This window comes from Ochotona princeps, chromosome 15 (genome assembly GCF_030435755.1).
Source record: "Ochotona princeps isolate mOchPri1 chromosome 15, mOchPri1.hap1, whole genome shotgun sequence".
In the NCBI taxonomy this organism is placed as follows: domain Eukaryota; kingdom Metazoa; phylum Chordata; class Mammalia; order Lagomorpha; family Ochotonidae; genus Ochotona; species Ochotona princeps.
In genome coordinates this window covers 35,419,086-35,446,952 of record NC_080846.1, presented here as the reverse complement: position 1 = coordinate 35,446,952, position 27,867 = coordinate 35,419,086, and the positions used below count along the sequence as shown (strand labels likewise).

General features: G+C 38.0%; 1 protein-coding gene across 1 annotated transcript in view; it reads right to left on the bottom strand.

The window, feature by feature from the left end:
- TMTC2 (transmembrane O-mannosyltransferase targeting cadherins 2) overlaps nucleotides 1-27,867 on the bottom strand; it is a 373,997-nt gene that overhangs the window by 150,747 nt on the left and 195,383 nt on the right. Inside the window, exons 3-4 of the mRNA XM_058673524.1 lie at nucleotides 24,813-25,641; nucleotides 7,435-7,549 (exon numbers count right to left, since the gene is read on the bottom strand). Of these exons, the coding sequence (XP_058529507.1) occupies nucleotides 7,435-7,549; nucleotides 24,813-25,641 (944 nt within the window). The remainder of the gene's footprint in view (nucleotides 1-7,434; nucleotides 7,550-24,812; nucleotides 25,642-27,867) is intronic.

Genomic DNA, 27,867 nt, shown 5'->3' with positions numbered 1-27,867 from the left:
CTCTTTGGTCTTGGAGGGAGTTTATTGTTCTTCTGTTTCTGTAGACCACTCAGGGCTCCTGGCTGTTGTTCCGGTGACATTGGGCTCTACGAGGAGGAATCTGGACTTCTTCCATCCCATGTACGAGATTCCAACAAGGCAGCTTTAAACCTGAAGATTCATGTCTGGAACTTGGACACACTGCGGCAGCTGAGCAGCAAATGTCTGAGAGCTCCACCCCTGTGAATTTGTTGGTTATGTCCTATGTTTCGGCACTTACAACCTCTTGGCTGTGAAAGAATTGGTGATGCTCTCTGAAATGTCTTCTTAGCTAGTCTGCCAAGGTATTACCTATTTACATACAGTTTCCTTATAATAGTGCCTATTTTGTTGATAAGTGGTTTCTTTTCAGTATTTTCATTTTGATTTTCCCTTTTCTGCACTCCTTTCTTTGCCATCGTTCTGAATTGTCTACATCTTCCTGTTCTCCTCCTTTGTGCTCCCAAAACCCACTGTAAAACTTGCTAATATCAGGTTATAAATCCCGTGGTGCAGCACGATTTTTTGCTGCCCAGAAATCTCCAACAAACCATCTTCCGCTTCCCACAAAGTCTCAGGAGAGGTAAAAACAGCACAGCCTGGTTCTTTGCCATCATGTGGCAAGAGTGGCTTTTAGTCCAATTCACAACAGAAATATTTGTTTCAATCTGCAACATCATCGCTTTGACCTTTATTGTACATGCTTCTATCAGCAGCCGATCACATGCACTCAACCATTCCCCTTGACCTCCAGCTCTTTCTTGGTTTCCCTGTTTTACAAGTCTTCATCAGAATGTCCCATAATTTTATGTTAACAGCATTTTGAATTTTCTCCACCCTGCTCCTTCAAACATTTCCACCGTTTTCTGGCAAACTGATTCCAAAGGCTCCTGCTCATCTTCTGATTAACAGTAACAACGAAGCTCCTCAGTATCAACTTTCTGCATTAGTCTCTTCACATCACTACAACAAGGTGTCTAAGATACGCTCTTAGGAAGGAAAGCAACTTGTGCAGGCTTAGTCTTGGAGGCTCACAGTTCAAGCTCAGGAAGCCTGGCTGTGTGGCGAAGTCAGAGGACATGAAGGTAAAGCACATGTGGACGAAGGAGTCTGTCATCTTACAACAAGCACAACAGAGAGGACAATCAAGTTCAAGGCGACTTAAAACTAACCCTCTTTTGAGAATCAGCCTAATACCACCTAGTTCCTGCAACTTAAATCATAATTGGAGCAAACTTCCTTCTTCTTTGCACCATTAACTTATGACTCTAGGTTTTAAGTATCTGAGTTTGGGAGACAAATACTACTTAATTAATAGCACACACTGTAACCCAGTAGTTGCTCAATTCATTAACTACCTTATTAATCATTATGGATTCCTTTTCCATGGTAGTGAGACAGAATGGCACTGAAGCACAACTTGGCCATCAAGGAAGGAAGACAGAGACATGGACAGAGAGAAGAAGAGGGAAAAGGAGAAGCAGAGAGAGAGAGAGAGAGAGAGAGAGAGAGAGAGAGAGAGAGAGAGAGAGAGAGAAGGAAAGAAGAAGGGGCAATGTGACAGAGAGAGACTGATTCTCAGTTCACTCTCCACTTGGCTCAACCAAAAGCTGGGACTCAGAAATGCAATCTAGGTCTCCCACCTGGGTAGCAGGGACACAGCAACTTGACATGTACTTTATGTCTCCCAGAGTTCTCACAACATGAAGCTGAAGTCCGTAACAGAGCTGAAACTCAAATACAAATAATTCTACATGGGGATGGGGAGGAGATCCAAAAGCATGACTTAACTCCTCAGCCAAATGCTTGCCGTGCAAAAGGTTTTCTTCAGAGAATACAAAATACAGAGAATTTAAATAGAAGGACATGCTTATTTTACAAAGAAAATAAAGCTATTCACAACAGATATTGTATTAGAATACAAAGAATGAAAAAAAAAATAGACATGTGGAGGCATACATGTAATTGAGAGGACAATTTCATTTTCAACTCTGTAAATGTAACAGTAAAAATCTCATCGAAAGAAACTGAACCCCTTCCAAGGAAAATGAAGTTAATTCCCAGGAAAAATTAGAAAGAGAAAATAAATGTAAAAATTACTCCATCCCACCTGCAAGTAGGAATGTGAAAAATCATAGTTTTGGTATCAGGTCATTGAGCATTCATTAATGCTATTAATGTAATAGTTCCAATGTAAACAACTCACTATTAATCAAAATAGTTATAATAATACTAATTACGGTACATCTGCACACTTGTAGAAAAATCAACAATGCTGCATATGTGTGTGAAAAACATAGCGTGTGCATGTAACTGCAAACATAAGTGTTTACAAAAATCTGATAAAATCTATACTAGAGGAAGAAAAATGGGTACAAGAAATGTGCAGGATTTACTAAGTACTCCAGCACCTAATACACACATGGATGTTCACACATACACACATACATACATACACATACACACACCCTGTCCTGAACTTCAAGCAGTTGTCCAATGATTACTTTTCCTTACATTTTTCCTAGTTCTCATTTCTCATGGGCCATGCTCTATTTTTGAACTCGGTGTTGTCTCTCCAATGGCATGCTACAACTAATCTAATATTTTAATAGTTCTAAAAATTTGGCCTTGAATGCACAGACCTCTCATACCATTTTTAGGACTGAATCTACAGCATCAACTGTGTGCCTTCCCATTTCTTGTTCAATGTTCCCAAAGAGCATCCTCCACCCAAGACATTTCTTGGCATTAAGAGGTAGAGTAACTACTGGAATTTGTATACAGTTATAAAAGGACCGCTGTATCCCTGCCAACCCTTCACTCTATTAGAAAACCTTGCTTGGGCACACTCTCTCTCTTTAAGAAAATTATATTGGTTGAATTTATGTCCCAGTTTTCCAACATACATATAAAAGATATTTTGAAGGCATAATGCCCATAAGATTTGGGGGAAATAGGGTATTGATGGATAATGAATAAATATTGGTGGGCAACTATTCCAGTACGACTGTCGTTCTTATAAGAGCATGTCCATATGAAACAGAGACCCACAGGGAAACCTCCACGTGATGAAAAAGGCCATTATAGTTATGCAGCCACAAGTAAATCCATGGTGAGGATTGACAGCAAATATCCAGAGAGACCATGAAGGAAATGCCTAAGGGTTTCTAATGGAGCACATCCATACTAACACAATTACTCCTGACTGGAGAGACAATAGATTTCTAGTGGTTTAGAACAGTTCATGGCAATTTGTTACAGCAGCCCTAGCAAACTAACACAGGAGCCACATGAAAAGGCATCTGTTCTAAACAGCCTCTCGATGAGTAAGAATTAATTTTGTACAAATAATAAACATAAATTCAAGAAACTGATCATCTAATACTTATGAGTAATAGTCTCACTTATTGAAAAATGGATTGTTTTCTGCTTTGATGTGAATATTGAAACGTATTTATTTAAAAATTTTTTAAATTTCCAGGATCCTTTTTATTAGAGAATGTGGCAGTCACCTCTGGGCCCCTGCTGCTACCTGGTGGGTGTGGCTTAGAGCTTACCTGCCCACTCCTGAGGCACAGGTTCCAGGCCTACACTTGGAACATGACCTGACAAGACCAGAAGGTCATGGGAAACAGACATAGCTCGTAGCCAATCACAGTGTCTTTGGTGGTGAGGGGGCTTGCCAGAAGACGCCCCCTGCCCTCCCCTTCCTTAACCTTAAAAACCCTGGAATTTGTGCTGAGTAAATGGACATTCACCGGCTTGTCTCCAGTAGTTCTGTGGCTGAAGAACACTGTGGCCTCATCCTAGCTGACCTCAGGTCCTGCTGGCAGGTTTAAACCCCCCAGCAGTCTTTATTTCTAATTTATTTACAATTCTCGCTTTGGAGACAGAGGCTGATGAAAATTCCTTCTTGGCATTTCTAGAGATGATACAATTTTTTTTATCTTCTAACTTTTAAATTAAAAACATAATAATTGAGTTGTAATATCAAACACTCTATCAAACTCAGACTAAATTCCACCTGAAAGTGTTGTTTTGATCCAACATGCTGCTGCATCACAATGTTAAATTGCTTTTATTGCTTTCATTCATAGATACAAACGTGGAACTGTCTTGTTGTGGATTCAGTTTTGTGCCTATTTACTGGATTTTCTGTTTATTCTTGGGTTTGTTTTTTTTTTTTTTGTCCCTTTGTGCATGTGCGTGTCTATTTTAAATTTAGTCTGTCACTTTGCTAACAGCTTTATCTGGCTTCAAAAATAAATGGCAAGTGTGATTCGTCACAGGAGTTAACACTTTTAAGATCCGATAGAACTAACTTGTGAAACACCTTGCTGAGAAAGCTGCTGAACTTAGTTTTCAATTTTTCCCAACGATTTTGATTCACACTGCTACATTTCTCTTGTGCCAACACTGATAATTTGCTATAAAAGCATTTCTATTACTATGATTTTCATATAAATTACTGTTACTTAAGTGTCTGTATGCCTGTTTGTTAGCAGTTTTCTCATTCTGATATTGAACATTTCAAATTTTTCCATTTGGTCCTGCATTACAGTTGCTTGGAGGTAATACTTGCTAAATATTATTCCTAATAATCCAATTTTTTATCTTCACTTAAAACAATGTTCAGATATGTTATTTATATGTGCTATATAAATTTCTGAAATATAAAGATAAAATCACAAGGATTAGTTTAAGAGTTACAGCTGACCTCTTTGAATTACTCATTCCTCACTTCAATAATTACTACTTTAATGCTAAATAATGACACATTTTTAGATGATGGCTCCTAATAAAACCTAAAAATAACACAAGATTTTTCCAATAATGCAAAAGAGCAAATAAGCATATGAATGCAAAGCACTTTCTTAAAATATAGGTTACCGACTAAATGTTACATAGAAGACTGAACAGAAGCTTATGATTTCCAAAATCCTATAAAATTCATTAACAAATGTAAGTATTTCATGACAATTAATAGGGATAAGTTTGCTAGTTTAAGGTTTCTGCCCAAAAAAAAGTCCCCAAGAGACAATGCCATAACTGATGTTAGGAAAAATGATTAATGCCTATCATCTCCACCAAAGAATATGGTCAGCCTGCATTTACTGGGAAGGGCAACCAAGGGAAATTACTTTGAGGATTTGAAATATAGAAAAAGAAATCGTTTCTTTATGTTAGGAAAGATCATATAGTAAAGCCAGCATATATATCTGAAATGTAGAACTGATAATTTTTCAAAGACCTCTAAACTATTCTCCAATAAACTCTTCTTTTTTCTTCCTAATTCTGTAAGTAGCTAAAAGTACTCTTAGGTACTTGGGATATCAAATATATGCATAATATTCAAGGCTGTAAAAGATTTATGATTTATTTTATTAATAACATATTAAAATTCACCGAGTTATTCACCCACATTGAGACATCATTACTGGGTATCGTAATACTGCCAATCACGTGGGTTACACAATTCAATACTTCCATGTCACTGCAGAAGTTTTATGGAAAATTAAACTCTCTATTTAAACCAAGAATTCAACATAGCTTAAAAATACGTGATAATATTAAATGTTGGGGGGAGGGAGAACAGTACATGACATTTTTTTATATGCCCTATTGCCTACAATTAGCAGGAAGAATGAATCTTGTTAGCAACTACTTATCCAGCATGGATTGTTTCACTAGGTTTTGAAGCTGTCTATCTGCCCCCAAGATTATACAATGTAGGTTTTGTTCGTTGGAAAATAGAATTTTCTGAGCAAATTTCTGATTTCAGCAAAGAATAAGCCTGGATAAATACATATTCGTTCCCTTTGATTCCTTGTCAAAAGATATTACCAAAAGGTAATCAATTAGTTAACCAAGAGCTGTAGTTAAAGGACAGAAAAACACACTGATTGAAAAGGTATTCAATAAATTCAATGGTGGTCCAGTTCAGATTCTTCCACAAAGTAACAGAAAATAGGCCCCAGTATAAAACTCTTGTCATATAATATAGGCAAAGGTCTCCTTAATATAAAGTCAGAGAAAAAAATAGAGAACTTGTATGAAAATTGATAAAAAGGTTCTTAATCATGAAATAAATACCTTTACTCAGTAATACTGTTCAGATAAAGAGGGCACAGCATTAGCAGAAGCTTAATTTCCATCAAGTAAAAAGACACAAACTCAAATAACTTCAGAAAAGTAGACAGTAATATTTATGGTGAGGCATGTAATATGGCAGAGAATGGAATGAAGGGAAGGGGTAAACTAGAGATGGTGTGCTCCGTGTGAAAGAATTGAAGGAAAAGAGAGAAAGAGAGGGGAGAGATGGAGGGATGGGGGAGAGAAAGAGAGAGAAAAGAAAAAGAGAAAAGAATAAGAGAGAGAGGAAGGAAGGAAGGGAGGAGAGGGAGGGAGAGGGCAGGGAGGGGGGAGAGAGGAAAGGGGAAGGGAGGGGAGGCTAGGGGAGAGGGAGGGAGGGAGGGAGGGGGAGGCAGGGAAGACACTGTTCAAAGCAACATACAACACAGCAACTGACCTAAGTCAAACCACAGGCTGCCAGGTCTACTACGCCAATGGTCAAGTCTAGGACTAGGTCAGAGATAAAGTATGTGTATGGACAGGACATTAAAGTACACTCAGCCTAATCTTCCTTTCATATCTAATTTTCTTTTGTCTGCATATTTTTACTTAAAAAAATACTAAACTTTAGATTAAGCCAGTCAAAACACTTAGGAATCCAGAGCTTAAATACTTACAAAAAAAACATGATTACAAAATTAATTTGGTACTGTCAATATCACAGAAAATTCACAGAATGCACGAAGTAGCAGTAGGCACTTTATCATTGTCTGGGATGTCTTTCTTTTTTCTTTTAATGTTCTCCTCTGAGATACAGAGATAGCAAGCTGTGCTTGTTCACTGTCTAGATGCCTGTGATGGCTAAAGTTAGAGCCAGGAACTATGACGACAAACTAGACCTCACATGTAGCAGCAACATCACCACTGTAGTACTCAGTAACTCCCCCAGTTCAGCACTTAACTTTATACTTTGACAAAATTAAATTTTTAATGAGGACAAGAATCTATTACTATTAATCATTAAATCATTCATTGTATAAATATACATAGGTATTTATAAGTCCATCTCACTATTAAGAGAGCACATTAAAAAAAGCATTTAATCTGTCTTTGTTTTAATAGGACATTTTCAAAAAAAGTTCAGCCATAATCAATGCACAGTAATATTGATGATGTAGTGAAAAACACAGAAATCACAAATCACTAGTCTCAGCTGCATGATTAATGGAAAGACCATTTCAGAAAAAGAGCTATCATCATCTCATTTCTTGAAGTCAAATCAATAGTACCTCACCCTGCAGGTGTCAAAGATGAACTGAACCAAGGAAAGGAAGACATACTCACAAATTATAAAGCATGTCAGCCATGTTGCTACGGTAGTACAAAGCATTTCTATAGGCGCTTTCAGCTTCGGAAATTTTGCTTTGACTCTTCAGAACATTTCCAAGGTTACCCCATGCTGTCAAGAAGAAACACAAGTATTCAAGCAGAGCATCAATCCCATTATACAGGACATAATATCAGGCCATCAGGAAATACCATGGCGAGAGAAAGGCACCATTAAACATTTTGAGAAAGGAAAATTTACTTTCTTTTTACGTTAACATTTCATTAAACCAACAGAATAAATACAATCAAAAGCTTAACAAAAAACTAAGATGCCTATTACATCTCAACACTGATATCCATGCACAGTTTATCATGAGGCCAAGAACATGCTATCTTAAATCACCTACAAAGACTTCAGGCTCCTTCAGCTAACAAAAGGAGTCTCACTGGTCTGAAATTACTGTATACTTACTGGGCCAGAAACTGTAAGAAATCATCTTAAAGATTTCCTTCAAGTATGAACTGATAAATGGCATAGAATATCTGTAAATAAAAGCAAAATGAAATAAAAACTGAACAAGATCAAAGCTATGAGGAGGCAAAACAGGTATCACAACATAACTGCAAAATGGGCTTCTTCAGTTAAATGTATATAGTACACTCTGATACAGGTTCCTTTAAATTATTCTTACCAATAGATTCACTTCTAGAAAATTGAGAATCTGTACACATAATCATACTGAAAAAGATGTATTTCCTATCTACCCTTCAGCTTCTTCTCAAGCAAATATGATCTGCAACATTGCTTATATAAACACTGGAAAGCCTCTACTGAGTATACCTGAAGAACAAGAAGCTTTTGAGTTATCAATTTTAGTTCATAGGAAAAGTATAAGATCTTTCTATTATAGATTTACCTGTATGCCTGTAAATAACTTAAAAGTCCTGTGATTTTTAATAGGTAATCCAAAGAATGGGGAAACACTGGGATTTTTGATGAGAATTGTAATATTGGTAAGATTTTTAAGAAAGTCTGAAATACGTAAATAACTCAATATTTGTCATTTCATTTTAATTTTGGTAAATGTTCTTCACAATTTATAGCAATCAAACACGATTTACATAAATTAAAAAACAGTAGAATGAAATGTATATCCTTATTTGATCTAAAAGCATGTTTATATTTCGTATTTTCATAAACCTCCCTTTCCTTAAAAAAGTAGAGCAAGAGTGCTGAAATTATTATCCAACATCTAATCATATCCCCATCTCACCACACACTTCTCATGGATCATGTGGCTGAGCTCTCAAGAGTCATGGACACATATATTATGTTCACTCTGTGGATGAGGAAATTGATTTAGAAGCACTGCAGAATTTGCCAAATTAACATGCTAAAGTAATGGGTCACAATTCTAAAGTTCGCTACTTCAAAGGTTTCCTACCTTCTACTAAATATCTGCACACCCTGTTCTATCCTTCATGGTGAACTAACATCGACTTGCTACTATGAATCTTAACTGGACACACAATGTATAGAAAAATAAATCTATCTTTAAATTTCAAGACAGACTGGTTAGTTTCAAATACTGTCAAACAGCACTATTAAAACTGGAAATGAAGAAGAAAAGCAAATACAAAAATAAATTTTAATGATCTTCAAACTTAATAGGCACATACACTATACATTTACCAACTATTTCTTTCAAATTAGTAAGTTTGGCTCTACGAGAAGTTCTAACTCTATCTTTTCGCTTTCTCACACATCCACCAAAGTTCTGCTTTGCTTGTAGGATTAGTATATGAGAACGCAGTTAGCTTGGAATTACTCCAAAGAAACATACTCCAATAATCACTTACACACAAGGAAAGCATTAGGTTATAACATTGAAATCAGTCCTGCAACACAGAAGCTGGAAAAAGAACTATAAACAGGACTTACTTTCAATATTCAAAGCATATTAGCAGGCAAATTAGTCTCCTTTAGATGCTTGTATCTTAAATAAAATTTAAAGTATCCAGTACAACTCTTCTTTATGGCAAAGGAAGTATAGCTATGTCCATAATGTATGCTCATACGTTTGATTTGCTCATTTATTTATTAACAAATTTATTTTTTCACAAAATGGGTATCTGTTTATTGCCTCAGTGCCAAGCATGTTGTTAGGAGCTGAGCAGTCAACACTAACTGCAACAGGCAACTTCTCATCCCCGGGGATGCTCTGCTGGAAGTGGGGATGCAGTGAGGGAAAGGTGGAGTCACACAACAAAACACAGAATGAGGTGATGTGAATGCTACTGATTTTAACTGACACCACAGAAATCAATACACAGATGTGATCCCCCAAGAACTAAAGCACAAAGGACCTTACACAGTTTGCCAATTCCAGCTAAGAGACAGACAGCAAAGGATGAAAAGCACGAATAAACTTGTAATTTTCCAGGAACAAGAAGGCCCAGCAGATGAGTGGCTGCAAAATGAAAGGGAAAGTCCAGATGAAGTCACAGAGGCCTCCCCAGGGTCTGGTAGGCCACAATGTGATGGCTGGGGCTATATTTTATTTACAGTATTGGAGTACATTTTCATCAAGGGGGTTATAGGATACAATTCACATTTTCAAAAAGATCACTCTTGATCCTCCTTCATTGAAAGTAAACAAAAGTAACAATTCTGGAACCAGTCAGAAGGCAACTCCAGTAATTCAGTGAAAAAGATTAGGGTACTTCCCAACAATAGAATCCATAGAGAGATATCAGGGGAAACTGTTCTAGTGATAAGATAACTTAGGAATTAAGTCATTGGCAAGGTTGACTCTGGAAGCTAAGACATCTGTTTGATTATTGTATCAACTGCCATGAATGTTTTGGAAAGGACAAAAAATCCCCAACTAAGCATGCATGGTTTTGAGAATTCTGACTGCTGGTGGTTGAGTCCATAGCCCTTCAGAAAGCACCAAGCCATCATTTACCATCAGCTCATGGTGTTCTCCTATTGTACACGCACAATCATACAGAACACCGGCTCCAGAGATTACCAAGACCATAAGAAAACAACACAAACCATGAACACTTCACAATTTGAGGTAAACATAAAGATCATTGCAGAATTCAAAAAATACCAAACACTTTTCACTTTTTCTAAGTGAATCATTTATCTAGCAACACAATTGCCCCAGCATCCAATCTGTAGGAATTCCTTCCTTCTTTGACATTCCCCTAAAACATCTAATAAAATCCCATAATATGTCATAAAGTCAGACTCTTGTGCTCTCTATACCCAAGAAATAACTAAGGCAACATTCCACTCTAAGTGTGTTCCGGTGACTGGGTGAAAGGAATAGACAAAAACAGACTTAATCACACTAAAATAGAAAAACTGTTCCTTTTCATGATCCCAACTTGCTCAATTGTTTCTCAGTGCTGTCTGTGAAAAGACTTTAGATTTCTGAAGAGCTGTTAAAACTGTCACATACTGTTTTGCATGAAACTAAAAATACGTTACCATCTCAGTATACTCCTATAAATACTATTTTATCAATGCTATCAATAAGTAATAATATAATGTTCAGAAAGGTATATAAACATCCATTATAATGATTTAAATTTAAAAATCCTATCAATAAACAGCAATTAAAACTAAAATGAGGAAATTCAGTGGACTTGAAAAACCATTTGAAATCTGTCCATGTTATGTTCACAATATTAAAAAGGAAAATACATGAAAGTATAAATAGTGCATCTTGGGCCCTGCACGATAGCATAGTGGTTAAAGTCCTCGCCTTTGGGCCCCGGCGGTGCGGCCTAGCAGCTAAAGTCCTCGCCTTGAAAGCCCCGGGATCCCGTGTGGGCGCCGGTTCTGGTCCCGGCGGCTCTGCTTCCCATCTAGCTCCCTGCTTGTGGCCTGGAAAAGTAGTCGAGGACAGCCCGGTGCAGTAGGACCCTGCACCCGCGTGGGAGACCTGGAAGAGGTTCGATCGGCACAGCACTGGCCGTTGTGGCTCGCTCGGCGGGTGAATTATCGGACGGAAGATCTTCCTCTCTGTCTCTCCTCCTCTCTTTATATCTGACTTTGTAATAAAATAAATAAATCTTAAAAAAAAAAAAAGTCCTCGCCTTTAATCCATATGGCTAAAGGATCCTATATGGGCACCAGTTCATTTCTCGGTTGTTCCACTTCCTATCCAGCTGCCTGCTTGTGGCCTGGGAAAGCAGTCGAGGATGGCCCAAAGCCTTGGGATCCTGTACCAGCATGAGAGACCTGGAGGAATTTCCTGGTTCCTGGCTCCAGATCGGCACAGCACCGGCCACTACAGTCACTTGGGGAGTGAATCATCAGATGGAAGATCTTGCTCTCTGTCTCTCCTCCTCTTTGTATATCTGACTTTATAATAAAAAATAAATAAATCCTCAAAAAAAGTGCATCTTAACTAGGCTAACATGATTATTCCACTCCCCTGTAATCAACCAACACAATTCATCAATATAGCTGTTTCTAAAATTTAACTCTTTTCTAACCCTAGAAATTTCTGCTTATATTAACCAAGTCCATTTTGATGGCCTATTGAAATCCAACTATTCTGGGTTTTTGACAGTAACTAAACCAAACCATTACAGAAATGTCGAAATATCCCAGGTGCATGAATGGAAAATTTATATAAAATCAGACTATTTGTAAGTTTAATTTACAAATTCTATTCTAATGAGCATATTAGCATTGGAAACATTAAAAAAAACTATCATATTTTTGAAATGTATTAATCACACATAATAATAAACTCCAGATACTTAAAATGGTAAATGTAAAACAATTAATGCAAAAAAAAATTTAACGGAATAGCTCTATGGAACATCAAAGGACCACCCAATGTAACTCAAAGGGTAAAAAAACAATTAATGGTCTAGGATGTCAAAACTAGAAGACGACATTTCAAACTTCAACAAAAAAAGGACCCTCTACCACTAAGACATTTGAATCAAACATTTTATTACATGTTACCTCAGGTGAGAATTTTGCTAACAGTGGGATCGCTGGTATGACATTGACTTTATCAGTTACACTGATTGGATTGAGTGAGATCAGAGGCATCACATGTCTACTGGACATCACGGCCACTCAATCACAAGGGGTTCCTCTCCTCAAGAGTATCCTCGATACTAGGACTTAGCAGTTTACAAATTTTCGCCAATTGTGGTGTAAAAGAGATACTCATTAGTGTAGTTTGTGATTCTCTGGATTGCTAAGGAATTTGAGGATTAGTGGTATATTCCTAGTATTCATTTTGGTATCCTTTTGCATAGGTTCCTGTTTGTGCTTTTACTCATTTTCCTTGGAACTGGATTTCTTATTTTTCCTGATTCAAATGTCGTAGTGGTGGCAACAGTAATAAATAATCAATGTGTCATGGGAATACCTCATGGGGACATCCTTTATAGATTATTGTTCAAATGTTAAGGGCAACAAACACCATATGAATATTCTCAGTTTCATTTACCACAATACTCTTCAAAGAAATAAAAAGTGAGTATATTGTTTCAGAACAAAAATTAAAGAATGTGACATCATAAATACAAATTAAAAATTTATTTGTGATCTTTTGGTCTAGCAGTTAAGTTACCCATATCTCATTTCCAAGTAAACAACTTTGATACTCAGTTCTTCCCTGTCTCTACTGAGGTGGTGGCAGGGAAGCAGTTATAACTTAACTAATTTCCTGGTACTCCTGCTGGCAAACTATATTGAGTTCCTAACTGGCTTCAGCCTGGCCTGGCAGCCTCAACCACCGTGGTCATTTGAGGAATGAATCAGCAAATAAGGGTACCTTCCCTCTCTCTCTTCCTAACTGTCCCTACTACTCCCTCCTGTTAACATTTTAAAATATTAAAAACTCACATCTAAAATTTCACTACGTATTGTGCAAGGGTATATTATAAACCCAAGGACACAAATCATATATGTTCCAACAACTGTCTTGCTGCAAAGAAAAACTGAAATTAACAGGAGATACAAGAAAATAAATCCACAAGTACCCTGAAAACTGGCCATGAATCAAGGAACAATTCTCTTAACCATCTTCAACTTAGGGTTTAGGAGACAAGAAGGAAGAAAAAGCAGCCAGAGTGGGGAGAATAGGGAGAAAAGTAAAGGGAAAAAAGGAAATAAAGTTCATACGCCGTTTTCTGCTAAGGAGATGAGATTAAGCTGTGGTCTCCTTCAGGAATAAAAGGTTTCAGCATTCACTAAACTTTTCTTGTATTACGACAATTCAAAACAGATGTTTTAGCTTATCTTCAAGTTCTCCCTTTTGTATTTTCACTCTGGAGCACCTGAATTTAAAGATCTTATATTTTCATTAATATTTTATGTAATTCATATTTTTACAATTTAATCTCATATACTTTATCGATGTGTTCATTTCACTTAATGACTTTTAAAAGTACAGTTTTATTGAAATAAAATCCCTTGATAAATGTTTCAGGGGATCATGATGAAGCCTAAGCAAGTGTTCATATTTTTGAAATATGTATTTTTAACAGAGGACACATAGATGAATCCCATTCACATTTTAAACTCTGAACACAGGAAACTATCTGAAGGGCAAAACTGTAGCTGGTTCTAAAACTTCCATTTTTATTTTCCTTTTTGAAAGAGAAGTAGACAGAGACTGTTCCATTCTCTGCTTCACTCCTCCATGCCCAGGCTGAAGGCAGCAGTTGGGGACTCGGCCCTGATTCTCATTGTGGGTGGCAGGAGCCACATCACTGTGCTGTCACCTGCTGTCCCTCAGGTTGCAACAAGAACAGGAAGCTGGAATTAGGAGCTGTGGATTGAGCCCGGCCACTCCCAGATGGGATGAGGGTCAATCAGCCTCATGATTACTTGGTCACACAACCATTCTGAGTTTTTAAGTTTTGTTGTGTCACAGAGATTACCAGTATTCAGAGAACACATTTCATTGCAGATTTTATAAAAGAGCAGAGGACAGTGAGGATTCATAAGAAACAGATTCACTGTGTGGGAACTACTCCCCTTTTACACCGCTCTGCCTTGTGGCTCTAGGACAGCCTAAGTGAAATAAGAGAAAAGGAAAAGGGGTTAAAAGGAGATGAAAAGAAATAAAAATTATATAAATGTGTACATCTAAAAGTATATATGGCTCATGATATACGTTAAGGTGTCATAAATTACATAATTTAATAAAAGCATTTGGGGCATATTACTAACTCAATACTGTGAAAACTCAAGTTTAGCACCTTAAGTAGCAGAGTTAATAAAGAACTTCCATGAATTTGTTTCCAGACATTTGAATCTAGTCAGAGATAAGGATACAGTGCCATCAATACTGAGTTTGACCCTGAGATAGACTAACATAGTATGGTACTAAATATGTTTTACACATTAAAATTGGAAGCTTAAGTACAATACGAAGCAAAATAAATTAGCCCAAGAAAGTCATCATCTCAGAGCTACTAGGAGCAAATAAAATCCAGCAACAATAAAGCAAAGCTGCTTGCTACCCATATTTCAAATTTGATTTTTGCGACTTCTTAAAGAAAAAATACCCGACAACATATTATTTTAACTGTCTTTAAAACTTTTTTTAACTTTCACTTTTTAAGAAGCAAAATACACAGAGAACATAATATTCCTAGCTTCTGGATTACTCCTCAAAGACTTGCAGCATGACAGAGTGAATATCCAGGAGGCAAAAAGTCAGTTCAGGTTTCCAACATGGGTGAGAGGGACGTAATCCCTCGAGATCATTGCTGCCGTCCAAGCTCCAGCAAGAAGCCAGAGCAAGAGCTGGAGAAATAACTCCATGGTGCGACATCACGGTCCTAAACCGTACTTGCTAGGTAGTACACCTGAGCCAAATCAGTATAGATCTAACGTCACTTTTTCAACACAAAGAAAACAGAATGTGCACTGCCTGGGTAAACAAATGGTTATTCTCAAGCATGCCGGAGATTTCTGTCCACTTACAAAGAAATTGTTAGTGCCTATAGGGTGCACGGCAACTGACAGATATTTAATCATCTCAACATGACAAGTCTGAGTATTATGGTCAGAAAAGGAGAAGGATGCTGCAAGTGTTCACCAGATAGGCCCTAGCAAGTCTCATCTCTGAAGCTACACTCAAAAAGAGAAGTGTTCTGTTAAAACACCAGGAAGTAAGCAGGAATAACTTGGACTTCAACGATCCTTCACATTGACACTCAGCTACATCAAAAACCTGTCCACTTACTAGGAATCCTGACCTTAACTCACACTGAAAGCTCCTCTTGTACTTAATCCCAGTCAGCCACAGTTATTCTATGTGCTTTGAAAGACAGGAAGACAATTAAATATTCCTAGAGTTGCTCTAGAGAGAAAATCAAATGTGGTCTTGCCAGCCATATTAAGTGATCGATAGCATTAAATGTCTCCACAATTATTTCAAAGTCCTCACTCAAATATGCGGTAGTGTTAAGCTTAATTCAAAAGTAATTACCACAATTTCCTAGCTCTAAGGCAATTCAAGGATTGCTTTTTTACTTTGTATTATGTACTCAAGTGTTTACAAATATTACCTCATGATTTAAAAACAGTTTTTCCAAATCTTAGCCAAAAGGATATGTTAAGCTCTTGACATTAGTAATTAATTTTCAGCTATTTGGCATTCAGATTCACGTAACTTAATTATGTTTCTCTAGTCTATCATATCCACATGTTAATGCCACATAAAATGAAGTCAGTTTAGTCTGGCCCTTCTACTGTTCCAGGTTAGTAGCAGTCTTTTGCAGACGCCTTTGAACTTCCCAGTCATCACAGCCATGAGCAAAACAAGCTGCTATTCTTTACCAAGCGCCCATCATGACACCCTGTATTGGCAGCAGAGCCAGATGGAGTCCTCTGACCAAAGGACTGTTCCCAGGTTGCTACTGCACTTGATGACAGGGAGTAGAGGAAATGGTACAGGGAGGACTTCAGTGACTGATCACTGCCCTCAAAATCAATGCCAAAACCACTGTGCCAAAAACAGGGTGGCAGAGAATGTTAAATACTATGTCGTTACTCTTAAATAATAAACTTTCAAGAACAAAAATAATTTTAAAATTACATTGTGATGGGTGAGATGAAGATGTATAATACATGAACATCAATAATCAACATGTTCACGTTTTTATTACACTAGCCCAGGAACTCATTTACCTTAATTGTTTTCACGATGTACGTGACCATGGACAGTATCATTTCATCTTACCCACTACAGCAGACATGACTTGAATTCATCTTTGGAAAATATTCAGATTTTTCCAAAACAGAGAGAGTAGGAGACACAATATTCAGTACCAATACTACAAGCCACCGAGAATTATTTGCAAAGCTGACAGAGATTAAGTCCACTGATAAAGTAAAACAGAAAATTTCAAAATATCCAAGACCTTGTGGTCTCTCCTGATGGTCTCATGCTATAAAATTTTGAGATATTCACTGTTTATACCAAGGAAGAAGGGAAAAAGCACAGAAAACACATTACTTTCTTTATGCAAACTTCAAGTTCCAATTCACAGAACCTGAAATCATTTTAAGATTGTCAGTTTCTTCTGCCATTCCATGGACCTTAGGACAAAGCACTGTGCAACGACACTTCAATCATCTGCTCCTGCCTGTCAGCTGATGCATCGCGGATCTAACCCAGGTCCTGCTTTCTACACTTAAAACTTCCAGACAAACTTTTTATACAGAAAAAGTATGCCTACATTGCTTCCCTCAAAGATACAAATCTTGGTGTTCTATTATAACATCCAATTGTGTTTTATGCAAGGGAAATGAATTAGGCTGCTTTTAAAAGTCTGAAAATAGGCAGGCTTTGTTAAGCACAAGTTAACCCCCAACTTCATAACAGAGGGATTGCTGGAGTCCTCGCAACTCTGCCTCTGATCCAGCTTCCTGGTAAGGCATCCTGGGAGGAAGCAGATGATGTGTCCACATCTTGGGATTCCGGAAACAAACAGTGAAACCTTGATGGAGTCAAAGGTTTCTGCTTTTGACCTAGTCCAGCCCAAGCTGTGGTGGGCATGAATGATGCTTATAGAATGAATGTTCACATTGGCAACGACTTATAATTGAAAATGGGGATCCTTGAATACAAGATACAGTGTAACCGCCAGCAGAATTCTGCTCTTAAGAAGATGACTAGTGGGGCTGGTTCCTTAGCTTAGCATGCTAAGCTTCCTACCTACAGCACTGGCATCCCAAACGCTATCTCAAGTCCCAATTGCTCTATTTTGGATACTTTGGATATTATACTGATTACATTCTGGCAAAGCAGCAGAATATGGCTTAATTTGTTGTGCCCCTACACCCATGTGGGAGACCTGGAAGTTGTTCCTGACTCCTGGCTTAAGATCAGCTCAGCTTAGGCAGTTGTAGCCATCTGTAGAGAGAACTAGTGGGATAGAATATAAATCTCTCTCATCTCTATTTTTATCCTTCTCTCTGTAACACTGCCTTTCAAATAAAAATAAAGGAAAAAAAGGTAGTTTACTTTTAATTGAACAAAAATACCTTCTTTCCATTTAATGGAAAAGTGGAGACAGATTTTTTATTCACTGGTTCACTCCACAGATTTCCAAAACAAACAAACAAACAAAACAACTTGGGTTGAAATAAGCCAAAGCCAGTAGCCTGGAATTCCATCCATGTCTGTGGCTGACAAGCATCCAAGTACTTGACCCATCATCCTCTGCCCCCCAGAAATTAGAGTCTAGATCAGAAGCAATGTAGCTGGGACCCACGTCAGGCACTCCCCTATGGGACAGAACATCAAAAGGAGACAACCGCTGTGCCTCAATGCCAATCCCTGCTTTTTCAACACATTTTTGTTTAAGCAAAAGTAAGTAAGATTGCGTCAATGGAAGATATTTTTTTAGGATACCACTGCTAAATTTCCTCATTATTTCATTTTTAGTAGGCATACAATGGATGTCTACTAGATTTCTCAAATGGTTCTGTTCGCATTTTAAAAAGCATATAAATTAAAAATATTGAAAATAGGAATTAAAAATTTCGAAAGAACAGTTATTATCTAAAGCAAAGCTATCATCTAACTTGTGACACAGCAATCATTAATAGATGCCAAATTTGAAGACAGTTCTCAGTTCATCTGTCCTTACACAGAAATAAGCAAAGTGCCTTATTAAAAATTACATATACTCATATAACCTTTTGAATTTCTGTAATAATTAATGGAAAAGAAAATGCAACCCTGAACTCTAGATTTCAAGAAAAAAGGAGCAATCCAGAAAATATATTCGCTTTGAAGATGACAACTCACGAGGTAGACATTTTCTCTGGCAGTGATGGCACTGGTTATGACACCCAGGTCCCAAATCAGAGTACTGTGGCTATTAGGGAAACATAGATAAAACCCACCCTGAGCTTCCACCTAATACAGGTAAGAATGGCCTACATATAGAGATCTAACAATACCTGCTAGTGTCGATGTGGGGACAAAAGTACCCCACTCCGCTGCTGGTGAGACTGCAGGCTCGTGCTACCACTTTGGAAGTCAGTATGGAAAGTGTTCAGACAACTGAAAATTAATCTACCATATGATCCAGCTACTCTACTCCTGTGAAAATATCCAAATGAAGTGAAATCTACATATGAGAGGGAACTGTATCCAATACTTTTAGCAGCAGAATCTACAATAGCAAAGACATGAAAATGACTCAAATGCTTATTGAAATAGGATTGAACTTAACAAAAAAAAAAAAAAAAGTGTGTTGGGGCTCGGCAGCGTGGCCTAGTGGCTAAGGTCCTCGCCTTGATCCCATATGGCTGCTGGTTCTAATCCCGGCAGCTCCACTTCCTCTCTCTCTCTCCTCCTCTCAGTATATCTGACTTTGTAATAAAAATAAAATAAATCTAAAAAAAAAAAAAAAAAAGTGTGTTACAGGCCTGGTGGCATGGCCTAATGGCTAAGGTCCTCGCCTTGAATGCACCAGGATCCCATATGGTCACTGGTTCTAATCCCGGCAGCTCCACTTCCTCTCTATCTCTCCTCCTCTCTGTATATATCTGACTTTGTAATAAAAATAAAATAAATTTTAAAAAAAGTGTGTTACATCTATTCCATGGATTTCTGCTCAGCCACTAAAAAGAATGAAATTCTACCACCTGCAACATAATGGTCCCAGTTGAAAACTCAGAAAAATAAGCCAATCTAAAAAGGACAAGTATCCTATGTTTTCTCTGATATAAGGCAACCTTTGCACAAAATACAGAACAAACAGATATATAGGTAAGCAAGTATATGCATATAGTTTCATGGACGAACTATATAATGGAGACTAGGATATTGGGAAGCTCAGTGAAACAGTTGAATATACCTTGACAACTTGATACTAGATATTCTATGTTTTTCTATACCTACAATGTTATGATGCACTGAAATAGTAGAATGTTGGGCTTGCAACTGCTGCTTAAGGACTATACTAATGTAATAATATGGGGCAATGTGGTAGGAGGAAGGAGAAAAGGAAATAAGAAAGAGAAGCAGTCAAGGGGAATCCCTATACCTATAAAACCAAAGAAAAAATTCCTCACAGAAATTGAGACAATGGGGATCATAACATAGAAAACCAATGGCACATTTATCGATGCCCCTTGCCCAACTCAGTATCAGGCAGTTATGGATGCAATTTAGAAGGAAATATAAAGAGACATTTTAGACAAAATCTGCAAAAATGTGCCAATTCAGGGAGGCAGCAAAATCACAGAAAAGGGATGTGAAAAATAAAGAGAAAGCCAAGATTGTGTACTGCCCCGAGGCCAGTGGCCAAAGGGTGATCACAGGTGTAACTGCTTTCAGATAAATTAGGAAACACTTTCTAAAAGGAAATGTCAATCAATACAGCTTACAGTCTTTGCTCTAAAACAAAAAGCTCATCAAATATGATATGACTTGCTCATTAAGACGTTTAGCATAGGAAATTTTCTCGTTGCTAAGCACAAAAATGCAAAAATCATGGTGAAATCAGTAAACTATAGTAATCAACAATGTCTAGTATTTTCCTGACATTATCAACCACATAATGAGACAGGACTTGTGGCTTACAAAGTCCAAATCAGCTATAATTTTTCCACCACCCAGATTTAAACCATAAATTAGCCGCATAGCCACCACGACAGGCTTCGCCCGGTGTCACTTGCATCCAATCAGTTAATGACTGGCAGCTGTCTATGGCGCCCATTACTAAAAGCAGCAGTTTTAACACATAATGCTTCATGAGGCTTAAAATTATGTTTTGTTAGCACATATAGTAGACTAAAGCACACAAAAACTTGCAAAGCCTTTAAGAGGAAGAATAAAAAAAACGAATCTGTAATCTCAGAAAAATGTGAAAGACTGCCTTTACAGGGTTTCTAATCTTTCACTAGGTTTAATAACTATAATATAGTAAGAAAAATCAGCCTGATGCAAATGTTATCGACAGTCTCATCAATGTTATATAGGTAACTATAGGCAGAATTACTGCTAGTATATAACAAATAGAAAAAAAAGAGTAGAGAACCTGAAATTAAAATCTTGCCTATACTAAAATACAAGCATATGTCAACGAGAGCAATCATGGAATCCAAAACTAATTGCATTCCCAATTCTATGCCCCTTGTCAGAAAACATTTCTCCATGCCTTGTCTACCCTTAGCATATTTCACACTTTTACTTTATTTCATGCAGATACATTCTCATTCTAAGCAGACTGCAGACTCCTGAGAACCAAGACTTGAACATGCATTATTCCATGCATCCTTTAACAGGTCCTTTCGTACCTGGCACTGTGTTCATTGCTGCATAACTTTTTTTTGAGAATTATTTGCTTATTGCAAAGTAGTCAGATATACAGAGAGGAAGAAAGACAGAGAGGAAGCACTTCTGTCCAATGATTCACTCCCCAAGTGACTGCAATGGCCTTAGCTGAGTCAATCTGAAGCCAGGAGCCAGAAACTTCTTCCAGGTCTCCCATGCGGGTGCAGGGTCCCAAGGCTTTGGGCTGTCCTTTACTGCTTTCCCAGGCCACAAGCAGGGAGCTGGATGGGAAGTGGAGCCACAGGGATTAGAATCAGCACCCATATGAGATCCCAGTGTGTCCAAGGCGAGGACTTTAGCAGCTAGGCCACTGTGCCAGGCCCGCTGCATAACACAATTTGAAAAAAAAAAAAAAAAAAAACATAAAAAGTCCTACTCTCCTGCACCTTAATCTAGTGTATGCAGGCGATATAGTCAGTTAATAAATATATAAATATCAAAAATATAGCACTTCAAACAGAAATAAATGCTTTGAGAAAAAAGATTACTCAGAAGAGGATAGCTGAATTTTAACAGGAGAGCTAATTTTACATAAAACACACCTTACTGTTAGTGTCTAATTTGAACAAAGATCTAAGAGGAAATGTGGTAACTCACAAGAGGAATACCAAGGGAAACATATTTCAAGAAGGAAAATTGACAAGAGCAAAGCTCTGTAGTAAAAGGTTAAGTGGCAAACAGAAAGAACATCGAGGGGGCTAGAAAGGATGAGCAGGTTTAAGATAAGGAAAGACTGATCGTTGCAAACATGGTATTTCAAAAGGTTCCTGGAGAACTTCATTAAAATTTCAGCTGTGGTGGGCATTCAGTGCAGTAGTTTCATTCACCATATGCATGCCCACATTCCTTAGCAGAGTGCCTATTTCCACGTTTACACTAATGTGCACCCTGGAAGACAACGAGTGATGCTTCAATATTAGGTCTGCTCTGTTTACTGGGAGACTTAGATTGGGTGCTACATTTCCAGCTTCAGCCTGGCCCAGCCCTGGCTGTTGCAGGTATCTGACAAGGGAACAAGCAGATGAGAGATGTCCACTTGCCTGTTTGTATTTCAAACAAAATAGAATGCTTTTCAAAAAGCTTTGGCATTGCACATGCCCAACCATTACAACCATGGGAAGAATGAAACGGGGGATGCAAAGTGTCTAAGTCTTACAAATAAATAAATTTTAAATTAGAAACTAAGTTTCTGACACCCACTATCCCACCTGTGCAGCAGTCACCTGTTGTCCTGGAAGCCTTTACCATCTCAGCTGATGGCATCTCTATTCCCAGAAGCTCTGGTCAATCACTGGGTGGTCAATTCCACCTTTCATCCATCCTAGATCTGGTTTATTTCCAAAACTACCAGTACATTCAGAATTTGCCACCCCTTCCACACTGTCTGCCATGGCATTCCCAGTGGGACTCAGGAACTGAAATTGGAACAATAAGGACTCAAAGTTGCACTCATATGGGATACTGCCATAATACCCGCCCATGGAATTCAATTTACCTCAAAGAACCTATCAAAATACTGGTTAAGTCCTGTACTCACTGGAAGAAGATTAGGAAATATGTCGGAAACCCATGAATTTACTGGTGATCCAATGAATAAAAATAAATTTATTGGGTGATCCAAATATGTTTTTCAGAATCATATCAGCAATAACAGTAGCTAGTGCTGAAACATACATAAGAGCGTGCAAAATGTCTTCATGCCCTCTGATTTGGAGACTGCCATATACTCTGATACTATTTCAGTATTCATTTCTCCTTTCAAGTTAATATTATTTGGCTGAGAACTTGGCTTCCCAAAATGAAGATAACGTTTCCCAGCCTCCCTTGCAGATAGGTGTGGCCAATGGCCTGTGAGCCAACATGGCGTGTGCAATTCCTGAGATATCTTCTTAGAAAGTGGGAACACCCATAACTTGCCCTTTCTTCCACTATTCCTGGCAGCTGAAGTACTGATGTGGTAATGAGCCATCTTGGACCACATGAACAGGGTAACACCCTAGGATGGCAAGGGAACAAAAGAGAAGGAGCAAAATCTTGAAAACCCATGGCGCCATCTTATCAGCTCCGTGCTGTACATACTTAGATCGTTGCTTGGCAGAATAAAGGTTCTATCTTATTTAAACCTCTACTATCTTGACTCTTTGTAACAGTAGCCTAGCCTGAAATATATCCAAGAAATTTAATATATCCTCAGGACAACCCTGAGATGCAAAGAGCATTCTGGGAGCTTTTATGTACTTATTTAAACATCAGGGAGAAAATTGCCCATCCAGCCTTATTCCATATAATAATAATACCTAGCAGTGAAGGGCAACTAGACAAAAAGCATTCTGCAAAACCTCACTGCAATAATTCTGACAGGGAAACTTAGGTCAGGCATTAAAAACAAGGCATTATCTATTATCCAGGAAAGCCACATGGTAAATTTAGAGAAAACTGAGGAATTATACGCTATGCATTAGCTCAACTTTAATGCTTCTAGTTTCCATTAGAAACCCTGTAATCTATTAAGCATTTTAAGTACCAACAATTAGTTCCTTGGCTTAAGCAAATGTGTAGTTTCTCACTGAACCCTTGACTTAATTTGTGCTAATCAAAAAAGAATGCTAAGTTTGTTTATAGGCTATCTAGACATTTTCATTTCTATCCTGATCCACCATAACAGAGTTTTCATACATTTAGAACAGTTCCATACTTTTAGTATTTCACACGTACTAATGAACTGTGTTCGAAAAGCTAGAAAATGATAATTCAAATGCTATAACACACCATCATAATCTAAAGCATAAATAACCAAGACATGCCTTATAAAGAACAAGAATATTTATATTGTGATGCATTGTGTGTTAAGACCTGACACTTGCCTTCATTAAGCTGTTCCAAATGTTTTCTAATTTCCATCACCACTTAATTTACCCTAATTTGGTCTTCTCATTGTGTCTTCAAAAGTATATTTAACAAGTGATGACCCCTTAAATATGAATGTGATAACTATTGAGAACACCCAAATCTGTTCAGTTAGTTAGCTCCTGAACAGCTCAGGATGACTCACACCTGGGCAGCTACACACTGACACCTACAGACAAAATTCCAGGATTCAGAGACAGACTTGCCTTCAAATCTTTCAGTGCCAATTTTTGGAGTTTTTTTTAGGAAATACTTAGAAAACAGAAGAGCTGATATATACTGAATTAGGATAACTTGACTTCTATATGAGCTAAGAGGAGTCCTCTTTGCCATACAAAAATGTGGAAATTATGTATTTCTCTAAATCCATATCATGGTCAAGTTCTCCTGGATAAAAAAATGTTAGGAACACATGCAAAGAAGTATTTCCTGATTCTCAGTAGGGAGTACTGGAAATGCCTCTAAATGGGCTTTACTGTAAATCACTTCAAAAGTTGGAGAAGTTAAAAAGAGTAGGTGTCATATAAAAAGAGAGCGCGCGTTTTCCTTAACATTGTGTTTTAAGGGAGTGAGGATATAACAGGCTGAAATGTTAAACAGTCCAAGGAAAAGCATAAAATTAAATATTACCTTTCGCTGGGTTAACTTTTATCCCTGACCTATACAGCATTTCCTCATTTTGCCAGTCTCCATTTCTGATTGCAGTCTTCAGTCCATAGAAAACAATTAACGTGGCTGTCGCATAAAAAATCAAGCTCTTGAGAAACCGCTTTTGCACTTTGACATACAGGGCTCTGGCACCCACTGTAATCAGGAGGCAGAAGCCCATACTAGGGATATATAACACTCGCTCTGCAATCACAAAGCCAACATAGAAAAACAGGTTTGTGGCAGGAACAAAAGGTATTATTAACAAAGATAAAGATAGAACCACAATGTTCTCCGTAGAAGGAAGCTGTGTTCTCTGTGATACATTATCTTTAATGCCATTTTCCACTTTGGATGCAAAGCTGGGCTTAATCTCCAAGTTCCGGTACTCCATGTCTGAATGGCAGCTATGCCCATTTGCATTCTGCCTGCCATTTGTCACGGCTTTCCCATTGCACTCTCTTTCCACGCTTGGGCTCTTCAGTCCATAGTAGGCCAGGATGAGGAGTCCAATATAGAAGGCCACAGTGTGTAGATTTCTCCAATCACAAATCGTTTTTAGCAGAGGCACAGCATCCATGGACCAATCAAAACTCAGAGTATCTGGACACAGCAACAACCACAGATTCTTAGTTGGCAAGTAGAAGAAAGTGAGTGTGCGAGCCAGAAGGCTGTCTGAATCTGCAGCAGGGTTGTCTGAGTTGGAAAAGCTTGGTGGTTTATTTCCCATCCAGTATAACCGAGCACCCAACAAGGAGGTTCCCCAGAATGCTAACAAACTTATGCTGAGGAAAAGAGACAAGTTCTTCCCCTGAAATCAAAAAGAGGGGGGACAGATCATTAGCAAAACTGCATGAGAACATTTCGGTTAACATATAGAGAAGCAATATATATTATTTTTCAATAATAATCATTATATTCTCTTTCAAATAACATGACTTTGTTTCTATCTCCTTTCAAACATTCCTGGTAAGATTTCAACTTAAAGAGATCAAAATGTGAAATCTTACCTTGTAACTAACAATTAATACCTTTTCTGTTCTTTCCTCTGAAATACCAACAAGCAAAACAACCATTTCTTGACTTTTGCAAAATTATTTCAATATACTTCCTTCTCGGAATTAGTGTCAGATCAAAATGAGACCTCCTACTAAAAGTGCTTGCCTAATGTACAGGATCAATAGGCACCTAATAGCTGCTTTCTTTCCTTTTTCAATTTAGCTTTGCAGAGGAAAATCAGCAGCCATGAAAATACGGGAATGACACACAGGGTATTCCATACAGGCTATGACAGGTCACTGTCCAGTTGCAAGCAAAAGAAGTCAGCTGTGTCTAAAACAATCTCCATTCCATTGCCTACAATCTCTTTCACAGAGTTTATAAACCAGGCTTCTGCATCACACTGTCACTGACGTCAGTGTCAACTCACATTTACTAACGCTTCTTGGGAATCCCAATATTTTAACACTGATTAAATCTTTTAAAAATAAATGGATTTAAGAGTACACTTATTTCAAGGCCGAAATTTCTGAAAGGAAAATCAAATGGCACCCATGTTAGTTTTCTGACAAATTCCTTCAACCTAAGAACTTAGCGATATGTAACAAACCAAGTCATGGGAGAAAAGACATGTTCTACACACCAATCTCCATGACTGACTGATAACATCCCCTCTTATGGCCAACACCATGGCATTACACAGCTATCTCACTCCATGACATTTGTAATGCTCGATATCTCATCATGTTCAGTGTAAATCCAGCTCACAAAGAACAGGCTGTAGGAACACACGGCAGCCACACTTGGGTCTGCTCCTCACGCAGCCCACTCTACTGCTGGGAAGCACAGAACAGACATTTTTTGATCCTTTTTGTGTCTCTACTGTCCCCCCAAGTTCACAGCAAGGTGTATGATGCCAAGCATTCCTCTACACACTACCGTTGCTTAATCATCCTTCACTTCCTTTGACTTCTACAAGTCATTCATCTCCATCTCAAAAGTCACGTGGGCAAGTGGCTGTATAACATGCTCACTGAAATACCAGAAACGCAAAACATGCTAAATAAAAACTTTGGCTTCTTACCCACACTGAACTAAATAAAGAAGTTCTTCCTCCAATCATTGTTAACAACAATTTTCTTTAAATCTGAAGAATAGGGGCTGGCACAGTGGTTCAGAAAACTAATCTTCCATCTTGTGGTCCATCCCATGTGGACGCTGGTTCTAGTCCCAGCTGCTCTACTTCTGTATTAGTTCCTTGCTTATAGCTTGGAAAAACAGAATAGCATGGGTCAAGTCCTTGGGACCCTGCACCCACATGGGACATGTACTGCTTCCATTTAGGGAGTAAACCAACAGATAGAAGAACTCTATCTCCTCTCAGTAAATATGCTTTTCCAATACTCAAAAATAGCTAAATCTCTAAAGAAAAGCAATTGAGAATATAAAAGAAGAGACAGGAAGTCAGAAGTTGAAAATTCAGAGTAAAAATGAAAAAGAACAAAAGACAAAATTACAGAGATGCTTAAGAGATTGGATTATTCTTTAATATCAGGCGATGGTATATCAAATTCACAAAATTGACCGCCTTAGAGTTTTGTTTTTTTTAATTCATCCCAGACTTTTGCTTAAGATTAGTTCAAGTGCTCCTATATGCGGTCTTTCAAGGTATAAGTGTTAGCACAGCAAGCATGGTGTGTAATAGACTAAACCACCTCCTGGGTGCTGGCATCCAATATGGACATCAGTTTGACTCCTTGCTACCCCACTTCCAATCCAACTCCCTACTAATGGCCTGGGAAAGCAGTGGAAGATGATCCAAGGTCCTGGGCCCCTATAACCATGTAGAAGACCCAGAAGGAGTACCTGGCTCCAGGATTCAGCTCACTCAAGTTCAGGAATTTTAGCCGTTTTGGAAGTGAACTAGCATATGGAAGCACACTCACTTGCTCTGTCTCTTCCTCCCTCTTTCTCCCTCCCTCCCTATCTCTCTAAATTTCAACTAAAATAAATCTCTAAAAAAATCACACACAAAAAT